The following is a 27,721-nucleotide window of genomic DNA, read 5'->3' as shown; positions in this document are numbered from 1 at the left end:
CCCCAATAGAACCGAATAACAAATCCTTGAGCTTGACCAAAGACTAGAATAATAAATTATTAATTACATAAACTTTACAAGTAGTTACTATAACGACACTATTTTAAAATTAAAATGTCCAAAACTCGCCTTCATCCTGCATGATTCTATTTCATTAAAACTTTAGCTTCACTAAAATCATACTAAATCTCAAACCTAATACTTCTTGCATCGATAAAAATGTAAAAAATCCGTATCAATTATTTCATTACGTATGTTTATTCTAATTACTTATTGTCGAAATAGCAGTTTGCGATATTTATTAAAATTTCGTGTAAAGGAATTTATAGTGTTTGCAATCGATACAGAAATATTAGGTGCACAATAATGTGGCGTCTACTGAGTGTGTCATTATATTGGCAAGAAATATTACGAAACTATTTGGCAATAAATGTATGAAGCGAGCATTGGGCCCGTGCGACGCACTCCACTCTCGACACATACTGTGGATACTTTCTCCAACGAGGAATGTTGCTTTACAATAACTTCTTATCTAATACTAGCACCTGCCTTCTGACACTATCACATTCACAATTGTATACTCTCCACCGACGCGCTACACTTACTGTGTCACATTCAATATTTCATGATTCACTTCATAAATACATACGTACTTTTTAATTTAAATAAAAATGTAAAATCCCTTCAGACGTAGGATGACGTCAAGAAGTTCATCTTACATTAAAATATGCGGCAATACAGGAATAAACAGCAACATTGACTTACAATACTCGTTCCCCACAAAGACTAAGCACATAGAAGATGTGTTACACGAATATATTGAAGTTTGCAAAGATATAGAATTGTGATTATGAAAATATCTAACAATAAGCCGAGACGAAGGAACGTGAAGAGCGTTGTTTTATTTTATTACAAGTAAAATGCTGGAGCACATTTATAGAGAAAATTGTGCGGTACTATGAAACGAGATAGTTATAAATGCCATAACAAAGTACAGAGTAGAAACGTTCTGTATGATAAACAATATCTCATACATGTACTTATAAAACGTTTACAAGGAATTCGTCCATTCATCTCGACCACGCATCTTAAATTCTAGTACGTTTGTGTTTGACACAAATTAATATGACGTAGCAATGCCTTATAGACATCACGGCTTACTGCCGCTGTATATACAAATCACATACATGATAATATATGAAGAGGTTACAATTTTTTATTGTTCAACTTTTACCATATTGCTGATATCGTTTTTTAGGTGTCAGGACTTATAGGTTTGCGTCGTAACGATTTGAAACCTTAAGAATATATTTCTAATAATAACTGATGTCTAATGTACGATCCAGTCTTTTGTACGCTTTAGATATAACAATTTAGTCATTCATTTTGATTGAACATTATCATAGTCGGTAGTATCAGCAGCATAGTAAAAGTTGAAAAAAAGCAAAATATTTCAGCAAGAACATAATTTAATAAGAACTTGATTCCATTAAAACATCGATGCGTTTACAAAAACATCTAAAACATAGACATGTGAAGACGCGAATATTATTTGGTATATCGACACCAGCAATCCAGTCTTTTGTACGCTTTAGATATAACAATTTAGTCATTCATTTTGATTGAACATTATCATAGTCGGTAGTATCAGCAACATAGTAAAAGTTAAACAAAAAGCAAAATATTTCAGCAAGAACATAATTTAATAAGAACTTGATTCCATTAAAACAACGATGCGTTTACAAAAACATCTAAAACATAGACATGTGAAGACGCGAATATTATTTGGTATATATCATGATTACACTGTTTATAAAACATATTCAACAATGAAGCGAGCGTTCAATTACTTTTCGAATAAAATGCATAGTTATATAATAAAAATTATAACTTCGGGTCCAATATTAATAAATAATTGTTATAAGCGCATAGAACGGGGTAATTGTGTCACTAGATAACCACATAATACCTATACACTTTGTGGGTACTGTCATATACTTAGACAATTAGTTCTTAAATATTTGGACACCTATATTACACGTTCCCTCACAATATAATAAATTCAACATACATATTATATTTCTTTGTCGCTTCACAGAGGTTCATTGTTCTTTGAGACCAAAAATGGCGGATGTATCCGCGACTACTTTAAAACAGAATAATTGCATAAATAAATAAAAACTAGTATCACTTCCGTCTCACTGAGACATGGAAAAGCGTTTCCTTGTCGGATTGCAGCACAGCTGTCGAACTAAATACAATAATTTCCTCGGAGAGATATCCACGCAGTGATAACCCTAGCGCTGACAGTAGCGCGTTACTATAGCATGAAGTGTACTCAGGGTTGTCGATACTCGGATAAATAAATAATTTGCGGATATCTCGGATAATTTTATAAATGCATCTATCTGTATACTTATTTTCCGATGTGTACGACAACCCTAAGCATGCCTAATTACAATGCTGTATAACCTGGTCACCTGGGTGTGCAGTCCCATTGGTCGCCCGCTAACTGAACAGGGTCTCGTTGGGCACGTCTAGATTAAGGTCCATGTTGAGGTCCATGGTGCCTGATTGAGCCATATCGGTTAGTATCACGCCCGATAGCGCTTCTAGGGATTGTCTGACCTGGAAATAAAGATAAATTGTTTTATTGGCCGCGTGATGATAGCAAAGTAAAATACATTGCCTACTCTTCCTACAAGTATGGCAAGTGTCGATTATGGAACAACACAATTGACAGGGATCACGTCAAATAACTGTTCTATCTAGTTTGATATAGGTCTAGATGGTATAAACCTAACTGAACCTATTAAACCTCCAAGCCTGGAGATGACAAATCATGTGAATTAAGTACTAAGTAGTAGTAACTATAATATTAAATTGTAGTACCTAACTTTTACACAAAATATAGAACACTTAAATACAAAATACCCGTTTAAAGTGGACATTGAAATAGACCATTAACATGAAAATGTCAGCACCCGACAACCCAACAAACATGAATCAGACATCAATCAAGAAAATAAAAGATAGAATACAGTTGTATGGAATACGTACTGAATAAATTACCTTAGTAAGTAACAAAAGGTTGGTGGTTAGGAATGAGTGAAGTTCGTTCGCGGCCCGTCCGTGCAGCCGCGCTCGCCATCGCACTAGCTCGGAATATAACTCCTCGCCCGATAATTTTACTATATCCTCCTGAAATACAAAGATACATATTATAAAGTAACAATAGAATAACTAAGTACACTATAACGAAAAAATATATGCTGAAGGCATTCCAAATGTTTTTTGTACTTACTAGTTGCCTTTTTACCCTTAGGACGAGTTTGCTTTACGTTTCAAGTAATCGAAATCAACTAATTCGAGCACCGAACGCACTCTGCGGTCGGTGCTCTGATTGGTTGGTTTATTCGAACTGGCCAATCAGAGCGCCGATTTGATTACTTTTGACGTAAAGCAAACTAGGATTCCTACCTATACAAAATTTAAAAGATAAATTCGATGTTTACATTTTGGTAATTCACATTTAAGTAAGAATAAAGTATCATGATTGTTATCAAACCATTACATAGCATCCTGTATAGAATACTGCTTAATGAATCCCTGTACGATATTACAATTTTCACCCATCATTTTAAGTTCAGGAAACCTACATCGATTTTACCACCTAACTTATTATAATTTCCTGCCAATACAGACCACTTCTAACATACCTGTGAATGGTAAGAAGCTTGATACAATTTGTAAGCAAGTACGCATGCAGTGAACGTGAGGAAGAGGGCGAGTATGGCGAGCAGAGGGCGCCACCAGCGGCCCGCCGTCCGCGTCGTGCCCGCGCTGCCCGTCAGCAGCGCCGGCTGGATCACCGCCGCGCCACCCGCTGTACGCAATGGAAATATTTAGGTTAAATATTGACAATTATTATACAAACAAGTGAGTAGTAAATAAAACTTTATAATTTCTGTAACCGTTTGAGAACCACGGTCAGCTATTGGTGACAAGAAAACGTCCCTTTTAAATATATTATGTTTAGGGATTGTTAATAGCCGACTGTGACGCTCAAAAGGTTAAATAGTTGTTTGTCTAGCACTAGGATAGTCTTTAGTGCATTTAAAAACACCTAAAGCAGGCCGTGGTAACTGGTAATAAGTAAATAACCATGTTAAACTATGAGTTGATTAAGAAATTCTAATAACTGAACACTTATTAACTGTTATGAGTCCTTAACACTAACTAAACATTTCCTCAAAAATCAAAGCAAATCAAACTAAACTCAATGCAATGTCAAGAAAGTTGATTTTCGCGTGCCAAGTTTACCTGCAGCTATAATAGCTTCTGACTCCCGTCTGACAGGCGGTGAGGCGGCATCAGGTTGGTCTCCGCCCGCAGAACTACTGTCGTCTTCAGGCGAATACTCGGATACTTCTAATTCTACTTCCGATGCTCGGAGGTCCTGGAATTGAAAATGTAAAGAATACATTTTTGGAGACTAAAGACTAAGAATGAAAAACTAGAGATGGACAAACGGAATTGAGATGTAAAGGAGTAAGCTCACTTGGTCACACATAAATTCAATTCCAAATTGCAAAAATAACTGCATATAATACTCATTCAGCCCTACCCAAGATGCAAACTAAAAACTTTATTATCATGTAACTACAACTTAAAAAAAAAACTTTCCAGAACATTTAAGATTCGCTTTTACACCTGGAATCAGTTTCCACCATTGTAATTCAATGCAATGGGCATTCTGTCTACAGAAATGAGACGGTTCTATTCAACGATATATTTTTGTCTATTGAAGCAATTACCATACCTGTGGTTTAGGCACAGCTTGTTCAGGTGCTCTAGCGGCTTTCCATACGTGCATCATCAGCTTGTAGGTGGAATCCCGCGACAGCAGGGACCCGAACACGTGCCTCTCATCGCGCGTGCAAACACCCACTGCATTCGGGATTATACGGGCCACCTTCTCCTTCGTTATCCGGAGTACTGATATTATCGGGATTAGTAACTGGAAACAAAGAATTATTATCATTATTATGTGCTATAAAAAAATATAAGTCGAAATTGTAGTATGTATTGTTAAAAATAGATTTCTTTCTTTCCTCTCTGACAACTGACATGGGGGTTAATTTACCAAAATAAGGAAAAGAGGATGCTTAGTGTAGTGTTTTAAAGAAGGAAGGATTTTACAATTTTAGTCTTAAAGGAAGTTGAAAACAAATTCTTTATTCAACCACTCTCTCGTAATATAGGTTGACCCAGTAACCGCTGATACTTTATTTACACTTTATAGTTGTTTTAATGATTGGCAAGATTTGAAATAGTTTATTTGTTATTCCAGACCACAATCTATCCCTGTTCCAAATTTCATCCCGGTCATTACCGCTTTGACGTCATTGAGTAACAAACATACACACAAACACAATGTCACAAACTTTCGCATTTATAAAATTAGTTACAAATCTTCTAAACGATAACAACTACCAAAAGATCAAGTTACTAATTTAGTTATTTTTAGCAAATCAAATGAGTATAAAATACCGCAACGAAGTTATGCGGATCATTAATAAAACCTGTGTTTTAAAAATATATTGGGTTCGTCAGATTATAAGAATTCTTAACATTACTTGCAATAAGTATAATATTTACATTATATCGAAACTATTATAACTAATACAATAGTGACTGCGGCTTCGGCATTTATCTAGTGCAGCTGAGCAAAAAATACTTCTATTCAAAACTAATTATAAAATCGTCAGCATTTATAATCTACACTAATATTTAAGGCTGTAGACTTTGTTTGTTTGAACACGCTATCTCCGGAACTACTGGTCCGATTTGAATAATTATTTTTGTGTTGGATAGTCCGTTTATTGAGAGAGGTTATGGGCTATAGAACATCACGGTGAAACCGCGCGGAAATAACTACAACAGTTTTTCTTAAGATCATCTGAGTCTATTTATAACAGGCGATGTTATGTTACTAAGTAAATATTAACATATTACAACGTATACTAATTTAAGAAACATATTAATTTATACGAAACCATATCATTAATTGAAAGCATATATCTTGCCATACGATTAGCAACATAATTAAAATCGGTTTAAAGTCTATAACGACTAAGCAACAGTGTCATACGACATAGGTCTGATTAATGGCAGCTTGCCACACGATTAGTAAGATAATTACTATCAATTTAAGGTCTAAAATTCTATGCAACATAAAGGTATATAAAAGTTGCTCACCTTGGTCACATATCCGAACACATTGGAGTAGAAAGCGAAGTAGTTCTTGGTGATGTACAGATGACCTTGCAATAGCAGATCGCCGACTAGGGCACATGAATAATCTGGAATAAAAAGAACAAACAATAAACAAAAATATATCTTATATTATGACAGATAAAGTATCTTTTCGTTTATCGGGATTTGAAATATTGGTATGGATATTTTTAAGACAATAATTAATCAAGATAGTACTCTATGCAATTACAACTAAGGTACTTTTTTGTTTAAGACTCGCGTTGGTATGGAATTTTGATATTCAAAATATTTCTTAGTGGTTTCGGTGGTTTATGTAATCGGTTTACTGTTAATTTATAACTAAAACAGTGACTCTTACTATTATAATGTGGTTCCGGATGCCATGAGAATCACGAAATTAGGTAATCGAAAATTTTAAGTAAGTAATACGAACTCTGTACATAAGATTTTTCGTAAAAAGATACATAAGAGGTTTATCTGCCATTGGCTTCGGTTACGTGAAAGCTCTGAAAACAATTTTTTCCCACGGGTTTCACAATGTTCTGGGGTTAAAAATAGCCTTTATGAATCAAAAATCGAAAATCGAGATTCGTTACGCCATTTTGAACTATAACATATGTTTACATTTATCCTAGGGTATTTTCCACAAGAGATGTGCTATGTAGCTATGATACGATGACGTAATAGCTAAGCTGTGAAACTATGTGACCGATTCCACTGAAACTAAACAATGTAGATGTGCGAGGAAGATACGCAGTTCGAGTTTACGGTGTACCGCCAGTAGTGAAGCCATCCATAGCATCTTTCCGTATTAAAAACAAAGCTTAGTCGAGTCCGTTTCCCCCAGTGCTAAGCCAATGAATACGATTGGTGTAAGCCAAACGCATCGAAAGCAACATAGCATAGCACATCTCTGGCGGACAAGCTTCCTTATAAATGCCTTTTCGTCACACACGTGCAAAAGAAACAAAAATAATAATTATTAACCCCTAAACAAGGTCATTCCTAACATATCTAAACAAAGAAGCTCCTATCATATCTAACCCTGCACAAGTCTACTTGAAGACTTTCCACGAAACCGAAGTCACATTAGGGTACACTAGACCTCAAACTTTGTATAACCCACATTATATGTTATATTATATTGTGACCTTATTTGCTTAGGAACCTGTTTGGAAATAATTACTTTTGTGCCCGAATGTTCTTCGTAATATCATTGTACCTAGAATGTTCCATTTGATATTATTTTATTTTATTTTAAAAGTAAGTACCTAGTTATTAAAGTGGTTTATATGAAGTATGTTTTATATCGAGTTTTTATTAGTATTATATATTATTAGGTAATAGTAACCTTTATGCTTGTAAGATAATCATTTCGATAATTTATTATGTACGTTTTTTTTAATCCTCACACTAGGGTTTTGTCCTGTGCCGTGGGCGTGTTTACAAACATGCAACTTCAGACCCGAAATAAAAATTTGTGGATTACACAAAAAGTGGCTCCTTACGGGAATCAAACCCGCTACACATTGCACGACAGCCAGTTGTCCAGCCACCGCCCCAACCGTGCAGCCGATTTAAAGTTATTTTAATTATGCATATTTGGAAAACATGGAATATAAATCATTTTAATAGTATTGCTAATGTTCAATAAAATATGTATTTGTTAACACTATTCGTTAGTTTTATTTTATGCCTCAAGTAATATTTGACCTCGACCGAATCTTGACTTTATTGCATAAGTATTGAGTTGTAGGTATTCTTTATAATTACTTATAGGACTAAGACTACGTTAGTATCTTAGGAAACAATTTCTTTAATAAAATACTAGATTTGAGTTGGCTAAATCCGTAACGAAATAAATGAGAAGATATTATTAGAGTAGAAGAAAAAGAAAACGATGATATCAGATATAGGCATAAATCCAAAATATTGAGAGAATAATCTCCAAATCCCATTAACCTATTTCCATAAATTTAATTAAAGACTAGATATATTATTATTCTTCCCCTATGACGTGGTCTGATCCCGTAACTACGACCAAAACATGTAAAGAGGTCAAATGTCGGGTTCACAAGATTGACGAGAGGGTTCAATGACTCCCCCTCTTTTACGAACACATTATAATGATGTCATACTCAGAATTTCATATTTCACGAAATCTAGGACAAGGCATTGACTTTGAAATAGTATTCTGAAATACTGCTAACTTCTTACGTCAGTAACCTCTTTTTTAGTACCTAAATAGCTAACAGGAAAATCTAAATAATTCCTTATCTGGTTTTTACAGGAGGATTGGTATTGGAAAAACTCTAGTTTTTACGTGGAATTCACCAAGGCCGAATTTAACGTTTTACTTATCGAGTTATTTGTATAGTGACTCAAATTTTTAGGTATCAAAGAAGTGAGTTTTATGATTAAATAGGTACTAACAACTCTTTAGTCAATGAAAAAAAAGACATGCATAATGAAATTCATTACTTATTATTGCTTTACTATCCACACGTAACGCAGCTGATTGTATACAATCACTATCCGTTACATAGAGAAAATTCAAGAACAATAAGGTAGATGACTAATTTTTATTTTAATGTCCGTCTTGTAGATATATAACATTGAAATATTAGACACATATTTTTTATTTTCTTACGGAAACAAATACTTTGAAAGATATATCGATTTGAAATATGGCATGACGTTATTTTTATGTACATTTTGTACGTAGAAATGACGTATTTGCTCCCACTCGGACTAAATAGGTTTTTAATTTTCATATCCTGTCATCATCCAAATCATCCAATCAAAGCAAACACTAGAAAAATCAACAGAAGTGATAAATCAATCGAAATGAAAGAAAAAGTATTTTCTGTTACTGAAACCTGTCTATTTTACAAAGTCTTTACCTAGACAGCTATTTCATAAATCATTACCGAAATCGCTACCAGACGGTAGGTGATGAAACTTCTATTATTCTAAATCGCTGGCACTTAGACTTGCAATAGTATAATTATCTTTTGACGTGCCGTAGACAAGTCTAGTCTGTGGTAGCACTAACTTTCTAACGAGAGCTTTGTGAAAACCGCGATAAAATGATGAGAGTAACGCCTTTCACTTGACATTTTCAGATCTGGATAAAACAATGTGCCTTTATATTTTTTTGCAATCCGTAGATGGCGTTACTGTCGATAAATGTCTTGTTGATTTAATTTATATTAGCAAAAGACCATAGAAACTACATTTTCTACTGCCAGTTTCTGCGTGATCAACATTACAGTTATTAATTAAGAAAACTGCGATTAAGAAAAAAAAAGCTGAACGTGATGTACCTTGTGTATTTTAATCTTAAGCAAAGAAGATAACGTTTTTAAGCCGCAATAAAAGCTTTTAAGTCCTCCTAATCTGTTATAGCTCCTAAATAATAATAAAATTACTTGTTATGAAAGAGCCGAAACGAATATTAAAGAATTCGAAGTTTTAAAACGATTTCAAATTCCATTTCGATTACTGGCAGATTATGGTAGAGTGGAACTCTCGACAAGTCGATTACTTGGCAGTATACATAAACACAGAATCGGATAGCGATAACGCTAACTTTCGCAATCAAAACTTTATACTAGCTATTCTAACTTCTACTAGACTAACGAAATAAAATTTTATTCGTCTAACTGCTTAGTTGGTATCAGGTCAGTAAGATCAGATAATCGTATTACGATTATGATTTTCAGTTTTCCAAAAATTCTCAGCAATAACACAGAGTCCAAAACGACCCCTTTTTTCCTTTTTGTTAAGTTTAAGTTATGTTTTGTTCGTCATTCCCGATTTTTTATTTTATTGAAAAGTTGCAGTTTATTCAGTTGTAACAACTAATAAGTACATATGTGCACTTCTGTTTATGATCAGGCCTTAATAATGATTATAAACATAATATTTATTTGAGATACTTACAATTGAGCACCTTCTCTTCAGGCCCTACTTGAGGAAAGTGCCTTTGGAACTTTTTCTGTCGTGACTTGCTTGGTTGCTTGCCGTCTGTCGTATCACCGGTACCCGTCGCACTAGGCGGTGGAGCGCGTACGGACGGCGCTGAACCCGACAAAGGCTTTATGGCTTGTCTGGAAAGAAAAAGACGGAGAATTTAATACGATAATCGATTAGAGCTAGTTAATCGTTAGTCGAAGTTAAAAGTTATGCATACGTTGTTATTGATAGTTGTTTGTCCCTCCTTAGGACTAGGGAGTCCTACTTATAAGCGGACCTTACGTATGTAGCTACATTCGTCGTTAAGGAATTTGATGTTTTCCAGCCGCATAGTAAATACTTATGATAAGCTATTGGTCATAATTAATAACAAACAATTCCTAACAAAGAAACATATATGTATATCAAATGTTAATAAAAACATCAAAATATAAGATATCCTTTTCTATACCAATAGAAATTTCCATATCAATAAAAGACATTGCTTTCTGCTTTCAGCATTACCATATAAGTTCAATAACAAAATCACTAGAGGAAAACACGACTTTCTATTTTGTTGAAACAATATTCAAGTCTGAAGATAATAAAATAAGATAGAAGTGACTGACATAAATAAGAAAACCTTCAACTGAGGAAACTGACAAGGTAAATGTTACAATGAGGCTATACAGTAACGTTTAAATTATAGCCGTTATAGGCTAATAGGTAATCACATGACATATAATAGGATATTATGTACTATATTTGTAACCCATAAACAATTTAATGACCGCCTCGTGTATAAGGTATAACAGTCTAATTCAGATGACATGACTAGATAAAAACAGTTATTGAGATCGTCAAATCTGGAACTAAAGTAATTATCAAGTTGGTTTATTGCTATGCAATAGACGCAGATGTCAATTATATCATAATACTGATATACCTACTTAATATCTTCTATGCTGAGATCTAGAATCCTTGATTTTTTTTTTTGAGAGTGGAAAATCTTTCAAGGCTTCTCCTTCTCCCGCCTTGGGAGGGGCGTGAGTGTCAGAACCTTACTGACTAAAAACCACCCCGTTCCTTCTCATTTAAGCCAGAACCACCTCTGTTACGTTGTCCGCAGCTCCGGTAGATTCCTTGACCAAGTTTTAAACCCCCAATAGTATCTGATATACAAGAAGCGTTACACGTGAAACATAAAACCTTAATGGCTGCTTTATTTGTTTTAAACGCTATATAAATCGCCTTTGCAAAGAAAAAGAATAACAATTATACCTCTAAATAAAACTATTTGGAAAAAAACATGCAATCCTAATTAAATCAACGCTGGCCCAATAAACCCGTACCATTTCCTGAAGCTTTGAGCTTTACGACTACTAAATAGCGTAACATTATGGTAATTCGGTTACGATACAAATGTTTTACGACACACGAAACGACCCTTTAAACCTATTATTATAAATTACCGGTAAAACAAAGTCAGTAGGTAAATGAAAATAGTCTGTAACGTAAACCATTCCTTTACAATTATAGATTGGGTTGTTGTTTGTTTTTTTAGGCGGTGACCCAACCAATCGAAGCCCTATTAGGTCACTCGTCACTCCCTAAATCTTTTAAAGCGGCCATGCAGGCGAGTACTTCTCACCTGGACCTTTGAACGGATGCCACAAATGAGGTCAGTGGGTCAGTAAAGCGTATTTATTTCTATTCATTCACTGCGTGACCAAAGCGTCACCTCCTCCAATTCAGTCAATCATATCGTTATTTTACCTTTAAAGTAGAAATCATTTTGGACACATAAGAAGTCCCGTTTCATTCATGTGAAAAATGGTACCTACAAGTGAATCGCTTCGCTGCAAATAATGGTCAGGGGATGTTATTGGGGACTGCAGTTGATAGCGAGACTGTTCTCAATGATCTACTCGTAATATACAGATTGCATTCAAGGGAATAATTTTATCGCACAAAAACGTCTTCTTGTATTTTCGGAGACATACACTGAATTCCAACCAAGAAATAATTTTGATAAAAGAACATCAATGGAATTTAATTTAGAAACATTTCACGGCCTACTAGAAACAAAGACAAATTAGCCCGTGTTCTCCAATTACAAAAAATGTAAATGTAAAGCTTCACAACCAAAACAAAGCAACAATATTCAGGAATGAAAAAATTAAAAAGCAAATGCCGGAAAGTAGGGACACTTTATTAAATATATCGTACAGCCAAAAGCGCCGTAATCGCCCGAAAAGGCAAAGTAAAATTTTACTTGAGTAAAAAGAATAACAGTTTCCTAAAAGTAAAAGGTCAATGTTCTGGTTGATAGCACTTTTAGCATACTCTAAAGTTTTATAAAAGAAGTTGAGATAAAGTGGTTCATTATGGCACATTATTACACGGAAATTATAAACTTGTTGATGGATTCCACAAAAATCATGACGAAGGGAATAAAAACTAGTTTAATGTCAAGGGTAAAGTCAAATATTTGTACTAAAATAACACAAGTATCTATAAAAACAGATAATGTTGTTTGACGAGTTACAAGTTATATTTATCGCCATTAGACGAAATAGGTAATCACTTGTGGCTTATAGAGCTGATAAATGGAAACTACGTATTTCATAGCTAAATAAACGTTTAGTACTTCAAAAAGTTGTATTTCTAATGGGTTGGTTGTTGAGTATGGGTTAATCATAACCAGATCTTGTTTTTTTCAAGTGAGAATATCATCTAATTGCTTCTCCCGGCTAGGGTGAGGCGTGAGAGAGTGTCAGACTCTTACTGACTAAAAAGCACTCCGTTCCTACTCCTGTTCCGCGGGCCGGAGCCCCTATTACCGGGCTTAGCTCCGCAGCTCCGGGTCGCATAATCAGATCTAGTCTGCATAGTACAATATTTGAAAAACATACACAAGAACACATTTTACATTTGAAAGACGATTTCATCAATCTACTCCTCTACCCAGTTTCTGCAGTTGCCTTAACTACTAAATATTCGATGCGCAGTAACGATAACTTCATGTTTAATGTAACAACCATGTTGGTTCCTTGTTGTTTCTTTAAGGTCAGGTATGGGTCGGTTTCCTTAAAAAACTCATTCCATTTGTTGAATATAAACCTATCCATACTCTCGTGAGACTATAGGTAGGTATCTACAGTTTTATCATTGCCATTGTACACATTAATTCAGACTGAATTATGAGTAATTAAGCCACTTAATTGTGCATGTAATGGCAACAATTTTTTGGTAGAAAGTTGACTTTGTGTGGTTCTGGCTTCAATTTTCTCTTTTATCCGTTATCTTTGTGAAAACAGGCGGTTTTATTAACACTTGTATAAAGAGGTGCTCATGACATTAATTGGTAGCTGATAATTTAAGTAATTTATACTGAAAGAATGTCTACCTTTGTATACTATAGTTACATTGGAACCAAATAGGATAATTTGGTTCCTAACAAAGTTCATGAAGCCGCAATGTTTCCCATAATGCCATGATTACGGAGCACGTGATGGCCCACGGCGCGGCTCACAATTCGCTGCTAATGCACGTGACTGGCACATAATAAGCATGTTGTTATACGTCACATGGACATCGACGACGAAAGAATACATTCTTTGTAATGGTGTTTATCTTACACCTTCACCGGTGAGCATTTACAGACACCGCTAACATTTCTTTGCATAATTAGTAGAATGATTGCCAAGTTTGCTCGCCGAGTCAACAACCTTATCGTAAGTTATTCAATTGCCAGGAAACGACGCGATATTGTGAGTAATTCTCTACAATTTCAACACAATATTTTATTGAAACTAAATCACTTTCTTTGAAGCGGATTTTTTTAGAAACGCTCTACTAAAAGTACGTAATCCACGTCGTGAAAACGTGATTGATCACGTTTGCTTTAGTCTGGTGTGATCTACAAATCGAGTAATCACAATCAGAAGCCGTATACAAACGTGTTGAGTTGAAAGACCTTACTGACTGTTACTGGCAACATTAATGCCAAACTTCCAAGGTCTTGGTTAAGAATAGAATGCCACTTCCCGCTGCAAATAAATACGTTATTTGAAGAATGGCCGGATTGGTCAGCTGAGCAATGGCCTTATTTGGAAAGTTTCAAGCGAATTAATGCGCAAATACAAAGAGATTGGGGATCTCTTATGATTAAAATTTCGTGGATGGAGTTGTTGATGATACGTTTATAAAACACGTACATAAATACAGATTTCACAATTTTTGATAAAGTTGGAAATATTAGGCCTTCACCCACTTTTTGCATTACATGACCAATTGTCTGGAAATTGCAACTGATTATTTTGTTTAATGGCTTTAATGTTATGTTTAATAAAGGTAAAACTACCAAAACTACGGAAATAATAACACTTATGGACTTTGGAAAATAACTCTACTATCTGATATCAATCGCTTCATCTGCAGGTGTTTTAGTAGATAGACGTGATAAAATAGAAGCCATCATATCATACGATATACCTACGATATATTTATTATCTATTCTGATATTTTGGATGGATCAATGCCGACACCTAATTGTGGGATTACCTAGAAATATTAGAGGCTTTATGTAATATTAATGGAAGCCCATTTGTATCGTGATTGGGAAAAACTCAGATCCAACTCTCAGTAGAGATAAAATATTATTTTGGGAAAGGGCGACAAATGAGCAGCGGATCACCTGAAGGTAAACAAACGCCCTTGGACACCCCCAACAATGACAAGCTATAAGTGCGTTGCCAGTCTTTTGGGAGTAAGATGAGTATGAAAATAAGAGTAAGTAAGTAGGATTTGAGGATTGGGTATTAGGGTTAATAGAATTTTGGATAAATATAATACTCAGTTGTAATATGGAGCCTGGAATTGTGGTTTGTGTGTCACTAAGCTCGCCCCCTTACATCACTACAGGCGGGACGTTTATCTAATAATTGGAATTCAACCGACACATCCGATGAATAAACAAAGTCGTCGTTATGTCTGTCTATAGAGGATTCTTTTTAATCTTATTTCCATGAACCTTATGTAGGTAAGTACTAAGTACGTGTAAATGACAATGTATCTTAGTTTAACAAACGTTGCCATTATTTATGATTGTGGGGGAAACAAAGACTATAGTTTATAGTTGACCACGCTCGCTTAGTGACGGGACCGAAGTATCCAGACACAATGATCGATTCACTTAAAACATTGTTTTGAAAACGGAAACTGTTATCGCTTTACTATTGTATGTGTCAATAATGACATTATATTAATTTTAATTCAGTTTTGTGAAAAATAGAGGTTTGTTTTTAAGAGGGGAAAATCATTAAATGACTTCTTCTGCCTTACGCGAAGCAAGAAGGATTTTCAAACCCTTACTGACTTAGAACCACCCCTTCCTACTTCTGCTTTTCGAGACGGAGCCCCAGTAACCCACTTGGCAGAAATGGATGCTGCCAAAGTATTTTAGCGTTTCATTTAAAGCAAGAAAATAAACCTAAAATCTCATAAATTAAATTATCGAATGATGTAATCTTCCAACAATCACCATTTATCAGTTTCATATTTCAAATTGAAACATTATAACATTGACATAACTTCTAAATAACCTTATTCTTATCAAAAACTCATTAATTGATATCGTACTGGCCTAAATAATTCGGTATGTATTGATTTCCGACTTACATTTTATTTATAGACTCGGGAATATTCCCTAAAGGATACAAGTACAGAGCGAAAGGTCCAGAATGTTTTTCTACTACACAAAGCTTCATACTACGAACTCAGTCTTTCGGAAACATTATCCGCATGAGAAAAGCAATTCCAATTGAGAAACGCGATCCCATTAGGATTTTCTTTCTCGAAAAGAACTGTTAGATCTACCGTAAACCTTTTTTATTTTCTGACCACATCCTTGTAATGGAGACAAAGAAGGGAAAATAAAGATCAGAGTCAAACATAAAAATAGTAAATGGACGAAGTGTTAAAAACACTATAGACCTGAACTTCCAAATAAATATAATTGTAACTAATAAAAGATCTGAGAGATTCAATAGGCTACAGGAGGACCAAAAGACAGAAAATCTCACCTCTTTAAGAAAAACACACCCATTTTCCCAACAAGCACAGGAGAACACCGGCTTCAAAACGACAACACGTAGAACTGACCAACAACCGTATTTGTCCCAGGTTATATGCATCCATACAAAATTTAGGATCCCAGAGCAAAAACATATCCCTATGGACATGATAAAATCTGCCTTATTCCTATAAAGATAAGGATTGATAGATCTTGTACTAAATACATAAAACATTATATGACGCATGAGTTTACGCAAGTTATTGAATTTTAATATGTCACGGATAACAGGGAGCGGTACGGCACCGTGTTTATCATTCAGGGCATATGGAGATTGGAGAATAGTTCGATGCAGCTTGTTATTCAGGTTTCAATGAAATGTTAATGTCGATAAAATCAGGTTATTTTGATATCGTCAGTAGTTGCAATAACGGAATATATAATATATTTGTTATGAAATTCACCATAAAACGGATTACGTAGCTTCTATTAAGTAAATTTTTATAACGGTAAAAAAACATCGTGAAATATTTTCATAATATCCATTAAGTATACGATGAAATCATCAATTTAGAATTTCAATTATATTTCCAATCAATTTATAATTTCGTTAACGAATCTGCGGATGAGCGGCTGACAGAGACGAGATTTATTGGAAACGTTTCGCCAATTACTTTTGTTGTTTTAATAATAGAGATCAAATTATGCAGATGAATTTGTCACAACTTCAGTCATATTTTGTCAATATACTTACATTATTTGGGATATTCATGTCGTGTCTTATTACTGTAGTGGAATAATTTATATTCATTTTTACAAATTCATTGACTGTTCTGTCTAAACAATGCAAGCAAGGAATGTGAGGAACTATGGAAGTATGAATTAGATAACAACTTAAGTTAAAAAATTTGGTTTGTTAACTCTAATAAGAGTGATAAAATTAACATTTAAGGCAACATTTTGTGGGAAACTTCATTATTATCTACCTTTAGTCTTGAGATTTTTTTCAATGTAATCTGTATTAATCTGCATTCTTAAAACTGTATGACATAAATAAATTCACAGGTCAAGTACAAGTCATTAAGTAAGTCTGATTATTTTTAATCATTTCTCATTACACAGTTATTATGAGATTTAATTAGAAACACAATAAGTACAATAATTCGTTTAACAAACAGGATCTTACCCTCCATTAACATCGTTGATATAGATGCTTTCGGCACTCGATTCATCAGAGTACTCAAATGAAGCGTTGTCCACCATTCTTCACTATTTTCAATACACACACTTAACAACTTCACATTTTCACAATAAAGTTCCAAGTGCTTTAACAAGAAATCAAAGGACGGAACATTAGGAAACTAGTTGAAAAGGCAATAAAATGAAGGTACCTATTACAGATGAAAATAACTATGACTTCGACCTAATAGGCAATGTTTAATGCAGCTGCATAGGAAATTGCAATTGTTTTAGAAGGATAATATGGAAACTCGTTTAATAGCATTTTAATTAATAGGTAATTCATTGTGTTTTAACTACACAACTTTAAGTACTTTGACACAGTAAGTCTAGAACGTGAGGTGTAAAGATTTAACAACATGTTTGCCACAGCAACTGCAAAAACCGACTGTACTATAAAGCAGCTGGTCGCTGAGAATAAGGAAAATACAAATGACTTATTAGTATTACTGATATTAAATCGAACTGTCGAGGTCAGTGAATTAATTCGAGAATTTCGCGAAGTCATTCAAGCTTCCTTGTAAAATTCGAATCTCAGCAATTCATCTGCATCCTTCACTGACTCAATGTTTTGACGGGATGGATATTTGTGTACATTATGCTTCGAACCGAGCAGTATAAAGATTTTGGTTGAATCATAAATCAGTTGCAAATTACTTTCCATCAACACTAAGCCTACTTATTTTAGCTCGAGTTGTTTATACTGTTCTCAATTGTAGACACGGTTATATCTAGCCAATTATATGAAACTGTTCACCAGAGCCACTGCAGGCAACGATCACGCAATGTGTACAGAAAATTGAGCAACTAGAAACACGAAACAAAATTATATCTGTAATCAACGACAGGATTAGTCACCGGTAAATAAACAGGTGTATGGAATATAGGTAGATAAACAGATTAAATGTATAGGCTGATAAATCGCCAGGGACTGATAAAACAAAAATAGTGTGAATTATCAGAATATTCCAAACCTATTTGAACACCTGAAACACTTCAACAAGTGGGATTATATCGTCACAATCTCAAAGCCAACCGCCAAAAAATCTTTCGTAAGAAATTCATCAACAAGATAATTAGTGACGGCTTATGTTAAGAGGCAAAAACCGACAGTCTGTTAACTTTGGAAGCATTCAGGAGATTAGATAAGCAAACTGATCTGTTGAGTTGAAGACTTCAAAGATTCTTTTAATAAAATATTGAATGTTAAAGTCTATGTTTAATAAATGTAATTAAACAAACTCTCTCCACAACGCTATAAAAATAAAGCAGTAACTTAGAACGATGACATAAATGATCACGCTGCCATGCAATGCGGGGTCAGTGGAAATTGTTCAGTTGAGCAAAAGAGGACGTGCAAACCGGTCGCAAAATCATTACAAGTAAGCAAGTAACGCGACAGATTTACTACATTCAACGTGAATACTATCCGGTTCGAAGACAATAACAAAACATGACCGCACAACATGTGGAATCACGAATTCGCTAGCTCGTGGTATTGCTAACATATTTCTCTACACATCACTGATATAAAACCAACCGGTTCGAATATTAACACACACCACACCACACTCTACGTTTCCACTAAGTTACAACACTAAAATAGACGAATCACAAGTTTACGAACGCTGAATTAATAATTAAGAATTAAAAATCGAGTAACAAGACACCGATGTAGTCTGTCCGCGCTCGCGAGAATAACTGTTGAAAACAGTTATACATAAACGTATCTAGTTATAATATCGATTGTGTATCGAGTACGGACTAATTTATCGCGACGATAAGATAGAGAGCTTCGAGTAAAGCAAAACATAATAATTTTAGACCTTGTAGGTCACGTAACAATTTTATGAATAAAGAAATCCAACTTGGTTTTGAAGGATCGTAATGCTGGTGTATAGAGTTCAAGTGAATTGCACGTTCAAGTCCAACGACCTTGTGAATCGGAACATATAAATATAATAACGCAATATCTCGGCCGACGTGCCGGCCTGCAGTGTAAACGAGTGTTATTGACATCGAGAAGTTCGGAGAGAAAGGTAACACAAGAATCGTACGATCGGAAGACTCGAATCACCTGAGCCCCCATTCACTCGGTCCACAGCGGAACGGTACAGTGCGAATGCTAACGCGAGAATACACTGACTGGAAATATAATGTTTGCAAGCAAGTAAAGCGATAATGTTTATAAACAAGCATGGTACCGACAGAATACAATAGATTATAAAACCTAAGAATTTGTATTAAAATGTGACATCTCATAGACATGATTCAATAGTAGAATGTTTGTTAAGATATGAATTTTATAAGCAACAACATTGAATGCAAGCAGATTATGATTAATATGGAAATATACATGTTTAAAAGTATTCGAAGCTGTTGGGAATTCCCAAACAGTGCAGCCGACAATTATTGAATTCGAAAGGCTAAAATAAACTGTAATGAACAAGGATCTTGGGCTGGAATTTCCAGCTTCTCTTTATTAATTATTGAAAGTGGTAAAGCTATACATCTGGCTTTTCCTATCTTTGTGTTAAACCAAAATAATCCAATGACAGTAAGGATTCGCACGATTTGTTACTATGACTATAACTCGATATGAGGATAAATCCCTCAGATAAGGAAATACAATAAGCCAACTGTTGTGCTATCGTTACAAGAGTTCGCGCGAAACGAGGGCAAGCCGGGAACATCAATATTATCTGCGTTGATTGGACAAATGGGCTCAACAACTGTATTGCTGTTCACACGTGACAGCGACACGTACTTTGTACAAACAATACTATATTTAATCCTAATCCAGCAAGGTTAATTTTCGTTTAATGAGTGTACATAGAAGGTAGAGTAATTTATTAATTGAAGTTTTTTGGAAATTAGCTTATGGAACTGGACTTTCACAATACGCTCACTCCACTGTTACAAAAGATTTACTTAAAAATGCACAGTAGAAAATGTAAATGAAATCATCCGGTTTTACCTTTGATGCTATCAATGCCTCGTCCTCGAATACAACATCAACAGTACTAATGGAACTTTGTGTTATTATGCCAAAACCAACAAAACAGAAATAAGCCATCATTTCTATCTGTATTGTGCAATGTGTAACGTTGCAAATCAAACACGTCATGAATGTATAACCTATCTTTGATGTTCAACATACGCAGGAAGAGCTACGCAACTTTGATTTTGGGAATTTCTCATTTGCTTATTCGTTAATTCCAAGTATTTTGCTGTCTTATGACTCAACTTCAACTAACTTTATCTAAAAAAAGTCTTCAATAAGTAATCCTGTTATTAATAAAATGTCGCATGGGAATCTACTACAATAGTTTTGTCGATATTCGATAGCGAAAGCGTAATTTTTTTGTATGGCAAATTTTAGTTCCACAGGTGACCGTTAAAGGCGCTATAAAATTTGACATACAAAAAAACTACGTCGCCACTAGCGACTATCGACAAATAAAATTGCTTCTAACTCATGGTAGAGGTACAGAATATATTCACGTGAATATTTTGTAAGAAAACTTTGTGGCTAATGATAGCGTTTCGTAAAAGGTCTTCAACCTGATAAGTAACAAGTTTGCAAGTATCAATTTGTCACGAAGTATTAGAGCTAAGTATAATTTATGAGGATTTTTATGATCATAGACATTTTATACACTGGAGACAGTAAAATTTATTACATCATTAATAATATTTGGCTGTCTTGTAAAGATGAGGTTGATTCATTTTGATATTGAAATTCTCAGTTTAGAGAAAGACTCTCTTCAGTAGTATTAGTTTCAAACCAAAAATAGTGGCATCACCAATAGCCACATAAAAGAAGATTTCCAAAAATATACTGCTCAGCAGCATAATGAAAAAGAAGCCTAAACATGATTCCAAATTATCTAGTGGCCCTCATATGAATAACTACTCGTATTTAGGTGAAACTTAGTAAGATTAGATAGGTGCGAACAAGTTATTTGTAGATATCCTCGATAGTATAATGGCTTGACGTCAGCAAACTCTACACATGAACGAATATTTACAATAGAATACGCTTTGTGGTGGGAAAAATTCTTAAGAGTCCCTCATAACATTATAGTGTATAATTATCAATTTGTAATCCAAAGAAATTGAATAGGGAAAATAATGTTTTGCATTTCAGAACTGCTATTTAACTTTGTGCGCATGTGCACTAGTTGCTGACAAAATGTTTGTTATGGTAGCTCAGGATGAGTAGATGCCTTCCATTTCTTGGAAGTAATAAAGTCCAAAAAGTTTTGGATATATTTTATTGCACAATTAGGGAAAGATAGAGACTCGTATTAGATCCCTTAAAATAAACTGGTGGGTCGAAGTAATAAGTTCGAGTCGCAGACAATTGGGTACCAATGAAATCACAAACACATTATAATATGAGTCATAATAAATTTTGGTTTAGAATCCTAATAGGATTGCTAATGATTTACTGGTCTAAAAGTTTTAGGACATTGTTACTCGTCAAAATGGGTAAAAATGTTTACCCATCCACTTTTAACAGGTCTTTCGTTACAGCAGTAAAGGGTCAAATCTTATTTATTGGTAAATTACCCTAGTTTTGGTGAACTTAGTTTACAGGCGATAACCTAACCTATGACTTTGAGTATAAATAACTGACAGCCAAAAAACCTACATATCCAAAAAAAACTTGATGATAAGAACACCAATAATCTGTTGTAACTGTTTTAATTTTGTTTCTTTACACAATTTATTTTACATAACTATTATATGAATATGGAAATGATAAGTATTATTAGCAAATATCTCAGGATTGCGGGTTTGACGTAAAACGACATTTTGTAAACATCCGCAGTTAAAAATGGACCATGTTTACCTCTGGGGTACGATAAACCTAATATGATAACTCAAAGAATAGGAATGTTGACCATTAATCAGATTATATTCCCTAACAAAGCAAAAAAAAAAGCTAAACATTTTTGATGTTTCGCTTGCTAGCTACGAAATAATTTGTATAAGCCGTATCCAAATATCTTTAGTTGTCTTTATAATGCAATTTGAAAGGTTACCTTTCCTCTTTGTCCTGTAATGCTACGGCCTCCATATTGTCCAAAAACACAACACAAAAGAAATCAGCACATTACAACTTTAGATCGAAAGAACTAAACAAAACACCTGATACTATTTCATACTATACAAAATCAATAATTTCTAAATTACGTTCTACAAACGATTGCTTTGACGACGTAAACATATCTAAAGGAATGGTCTGACCTGTACGAAATGATATTAATCATCCTTTAATCGCAGATAATGTGTTATTGATAAAAAAAAACAAAATCGTTTGCCATTCAACGTGTTACCATTAATAAAGATTGGGTCATGCGTACAATGACGCGTGGGCTCAGATAAGGGCAAAAAATTGCGAGTAAGACGAGGATTTGAAGAATTACCTGTAATATGTCATTGTAAATCAGACTACAAGAGGAAAAGCAGAAAGTCCAGAATACCATCTTTCAGATCTGCTACACTACATTCCTGCAAATATGGGAGACAAGAATACTTCCAAAGTGATTTGAGAATCTCTTCTCCATGAGTATCACTTTCATATAATTAATTTCTTCGTCACAGCTATATTTTTCTCAATTTTCCAACATTCCAGTCATTTGAAATGTTTCAAAATAGCAGTATTTTGATGCCGCAGCGCACTCATAAGTGTCGCAATCACGACAGTTTTAAAACCACTTCCGCGATTTCAAAGACAGTTACATTTTGTATCGCGTTCGCGACGGCTTTTTTCCGCAAGAGCAGTCGTGGATAAAAGCTGTACATTTTTAATAGTTTCAGAAACATGTGTTCCAGTTTCCACTTAGGCAACCTAGGCTTGTTCTGACTAATGTATTTCCCATTTTCGACAGCGCTCGTGTTAAAGTACCATTAAATTTTTATTTAGATTTCAATACAATTGAAATAAGTACTTGATTTGTTCTAATTTGTATTTAGGGACTGGGTCAATAGTCCACAGACCAGTTAGCCTATACAAAAGTAGTTGCCCTATAGGCTACTGGGTCAGCAGGACTGTATTGGGTAACATTAGTCGACATATTAAATTACTTCATCCTTGATTGAGTATTGAAGACAGTTCCATTCCTCAGGAGCGTGCAATTTACATAGAAACCCTCTCGGAGCAAGATAACTAAGTACGTGTGGTGCATTCTGAACAACCAAGTTCGTTATGAACATGACAATCTGTATACGGTAACTAGATTTGTTGTTCATGTGAACTAAGAATAGACTAAGATTATTCTAATCTCTATCTTATAAAAGTTTAACTGATAGAGGAATAACAAACAACATTAGATGCAAGTCTATTAATAAACCCTGAATACTATTCCAGACATATACGGATATATATGGACAAAATTCCCAAAAATATTTGAGCCGAGATCTCTCTGACGCGTTTGCAACATTTAGAGCTCGCTGCTTTACAAACAAGGTATTCATAAATCCGCTGTAGCCATATCGAAACTATCATAAAGATTTGTAGTTAATCTTATCAATTGAAAAACCTCTTTTAAGCTCCATATTCCACCAGTGCACGTCTTTTGGATGACGATTCCTATCAATGTGCCGTTCAGTATAGTACCAAAAAATCCTTTAAATCCAATACTATGAGGAAATAAGAGTAAGTACTTACTTATCATGCTTAGTGGATCGAGGGTGTGGTTCGAGCTGCAGCGGGGTGGCGGGAGCGGAGCGCGGGGCCCCACACCCGCCACCCGCCGCGCCAGCCGCGAAATTGCCGGTTGACCTGAAACAAGCAAACATACACACATTCAAGCTTCAAGAATTGACATCTCGTATAGTATATGGGACAAGTGCCATTTATTTTTTGCTTAATTTGAACAGTCTGTCCTCTTATTTGACAGACTACATCCGTATGTACATATAAGGACTGTTTAGGATTTTCGCAATCTTGCGTTTACAAGGCCCTGCAGGTTAAGATGCAAACTAAGACTAAGAACAGAGTCTTTCTATAACTAAGTAAAATTTGTAGTGTATGATGTGTAAACCTTAAAATTTAAAGAAAACATTTAAAATCGCAAGGCAAACCAACACGTATTGCATACCTATCAAAGTGCCTTAAATGCCTTACGGCATGCAGAAAATATGCAACAACTCATCAATTTCGATAAGTAGTAAAAGTGTAGTATAAAGACTTCACAACGGACTATAAATATTAGATCACAATTACTATGAATACTCAGTACCGTAAACTATTCACATTGTTCGCTGACTTTTGTTTAATTCCTAGTTTAGTACCCTTGCCGTCAGAGCTACGATTAGCATTGTCATTTCTATGAATAATCTCACAACATCATAACACAGTTACACATATTTATTTCAAGCCTTTAGTGATGAGTAGGATCCTAAACAGAATATGTCGTAATACTTGTTGGCAGTAAATAGCCCTAAAAACTTTTGGTCTTTTGGTACACCTTCTTTTAGGCTAGTAGAGTTACCACCACAGCCTTTTAAACATCAGTTCCACAACAACCATGTTCCGACAGTTCATAACTATTGTATGGGGGAAAAGGTACACAATCCAGGTTTAGGTCTAAAAGTTAAAAATAGGTTAACCGTAAAAAAACACGAAAGAACATTAAACATTTTCTGCACAAAAGGACCACAACGCCCTCTAGATTACAGCTATTGGTTATAATGTCAAGTAAATCGTTTGGAAATGTATCTCACGAAACCAATAGCAAAATACCCTATTGTAAATAGGGAACAAATGGTATCTGCGTGCTCGCCCAAAAAAAACTAAGGGTAACAAATCAAATGCCAGTAGATCCCCATAAAATGCAACAATAACTAAAAAATATTAGCTATTTAAAGTAACTGAAAAGAAATAACTACATATTCTATACTTGTATGTACTTAAAATAACAACACAATACACCAACCACAAACCGTTGAAATGACCTTGGATAGCAAAATTTCAAACCGACAACGGATGCTATTAAAATTACCCTCATACCTTTTATACTTAGTGTACGTGTAACTCCTTCGTCTTAATGTAGTTGTCGGAGGAGGCACTAAGTAAGAAGGATGACTTCTGATCTTCCTTCCGACTTTTTTACGAACCATTGTGCACCAAATTCACAATCCAATTCAAACGAGACTACATCAAGTGTTAACAATACAAACACTACTGACGAAACTTCAAAAGCACTACACCTTATGAACCTATTGCCATTTGAGAACAATGAAAGTAAGTCCAAACATTATCATCTTTGGAACAATCACTTATCAACATACGACAAACCACAACGCACGTCCTACTTACTAATAATGCACACAAATATTTTCTATTTTATATTTTTCACTTCGATAACAAATTGCGGTTTCATTAAAGCTATGGTGACTCTGTAACACGACCACTGCGCTATAAACTAAAACGAGACTACGAACATTTGTACAAATAACGACTCTGTGAATATAACAAACATATTTCGTAGACAATACATATTCTGACAGCAAAAAGCATGTAGGTATACGCATACGCTCTATACATACATAATCGTTATGAGTATATTATAACGAGTCACAAAGTCCGATTGCAATTAGGTACAGCATTATTGTAAAAAACACACAACTAAAAAACGGATTAGTAATCATTATATAGAAAATGATACTTTAGATTTGTGCAATAACATTTAAAGTCATGATTCACTAACAATAGTTATACGTAATCAACAGAAATGTAGAACTTAGCATCTACAAAATATCCGGAGCTGCGGACTACCTAGCGGGTTTAACGGGACTTCGGCTAGAAAAGCAGGAGTAGGAACGGGGTGGTTTTTAATCAGTAAGAGTTTGACACTCTCTCGCCTCGCCCAAGGCGGGCGAAATCACTGTATGATTTTCGCCCCTTAAAAAAAGCATCTACAAAATCAATAATAAATAAAACAAAGTAGAAAGTGCCTACTGTATGAATGAAAACTTTACTTACATATAGGCCATATTCTAATCCTAAAGCATCATACAATACAGTACAGAATACGACAATAAAAAATACATAAAATACAATAGATAAGGACACTATGTTCCTCATTTTAATGCTTGCCTTGACCCCGTTATGTTAATTGTCTATGAGCGCCTAAAGGGACTAGGCGCAAACAAGATGTTCTCTCATACTCAAGGACGACATTCTTTTACGTTAACACATCCAAGGATAGGAAACGCGTGTTATCGCAGTAACTATATACTTGTACAATAAATTATCTTACAACTGTTATATCTGCAACAATAAGAGAACAATACAATTCATTTACTGCCGATTTCAGTGACCGATCTCGATCCGATTTTTGACTTTAGTTCTATAGAGTTTCTGTATAAAATGAAGATATCCAAAGATTCTGGATTAAGATCGTTTATTAAAATTGGCAGTTGATGACGTGTCCGTCCGACTCTTGACGAATTACGCCTTTTCTTTCACGTTGCCACGTTAGTGCGGATGTGACTAAAGGCAATTGCAAAAGAAAGAAAAAGACAAGCCAATAAAGATGAATGATCCTTGCTTTGGTGAACATAATCGTGAAAAAAACTAGGTATAATATAAAGATACAAACAAATGTAATCACCTTATTTCATCTCTCATATTAATTTCCTGTAATCCTATAAGATTTTCTGTCTTGAATACTTATCTTCAAATATCCTACTAAGTACGTAGGCAATAGATGTGTAAAGGATAAGTATACAAGTAGAAGAAAAGCAATAAAGACAGGCGAGATTGGTATCGAAACGAAAATAAACTGTGAGCAGCAGGCGCCCGACAGTCTGACGATATTGTTTCACGTGTTCATATAGAAACAATCATAGATGGCAACAGTACCGAAAATATGATCCATTCAAACAAAGATGGAAGCATTTCAATCAATGCAACATTATAAGATAATGGATTCTAATATCTGCATAGATATAACAACTATAAACCATAAGTTAGTTTCGTAGAAGACAACAAAACACCAATAATAGTCAACTAAATTACACTCCACTAAATTATAATAGCCTAAACAGTGTTCTGGACACGAGAATAATCCAGAAAACAATTCCAGCTACTGGTTATATTCAATGTCTTGTTAATAAAAACAAAGAACACTTTAAACTAACTGATATTTCGAA

At 34.6% G+C, this 27,721-nt stretch overlaps 1 protein-coding gene across 4 annotated transcripts in view; it reads right to left on the bottom strand.

Annotated features, from left to right (window-relative positions):
* Positions 1–1,578: 1,578 nt before the first annotated feature.
* The window catches only part of LOC118274238 (GRAM domain-containing protein 2A), a 73,143-nt gene continuing 47,000 nt past the window's right edge, over positions 1,579–27,721 (bottom strand). For 3 of the 4 annotated variants that reach the window (XM_035591668.2, XM_035591671.2, XM_035591670.2), the window contains 8 exons: positions 24,231–24,344; positions 10,225–10,391; positions 6,262–6,365; positions 4,823–5,020; positions 4,324–4,459; positions 3,720–3,886; positions 3,061–3,201; positions 1,579–2,628 (listed from right to left, as the gene is read on the bottom strand). In XM_035591668.2, the coding sequence (XP_035447561.2) occupies positions 2,509–2,628; positions 3,061–3,201; positions 3,720–3,886; positions 4,324–4,459; positions 4,823–5,020; positions 6,262–6,365; positions 10,225–10,391; positions 24,231–24,344 (1,147 nt within the window). In that variant the 3' untranslated portion in view covers positions 1,579–2,508. The remainder of the gene's footprint in view (positions 2,629–3,060; positions 3,202–3,719; positions 3,887–4,323; positions 4,460–4,822; positions 5,021–6,261; positions 6,366–10,224; positions 10,392–24,230; positions 24,345–27,721) is intronic. The other variant, XM_035591669.2, reaches the window with a different exon arrangement.

This window comes from Spodoptera frugiperda, chromosome 3 (genome assembly GCF_023101765.2).
Source record: "Spodoptera frugiperda isolate SF20-4 chromosome 3, AGI-APGP_CSIRO_Sfru_2.0, whole genome shotgun sequence".
NCBI classification, from domain to species: Eukaryota; Metazoa; Arthropoda; class Insecta; order Lepidoptera; family Noctuidae; genus Spodoptera; species Spodoptera frugiperda.
Note: the sequence above shows the minus strand (reverse complement) of the source record. Positions and strands in the feature narration are given on the sequence as shown.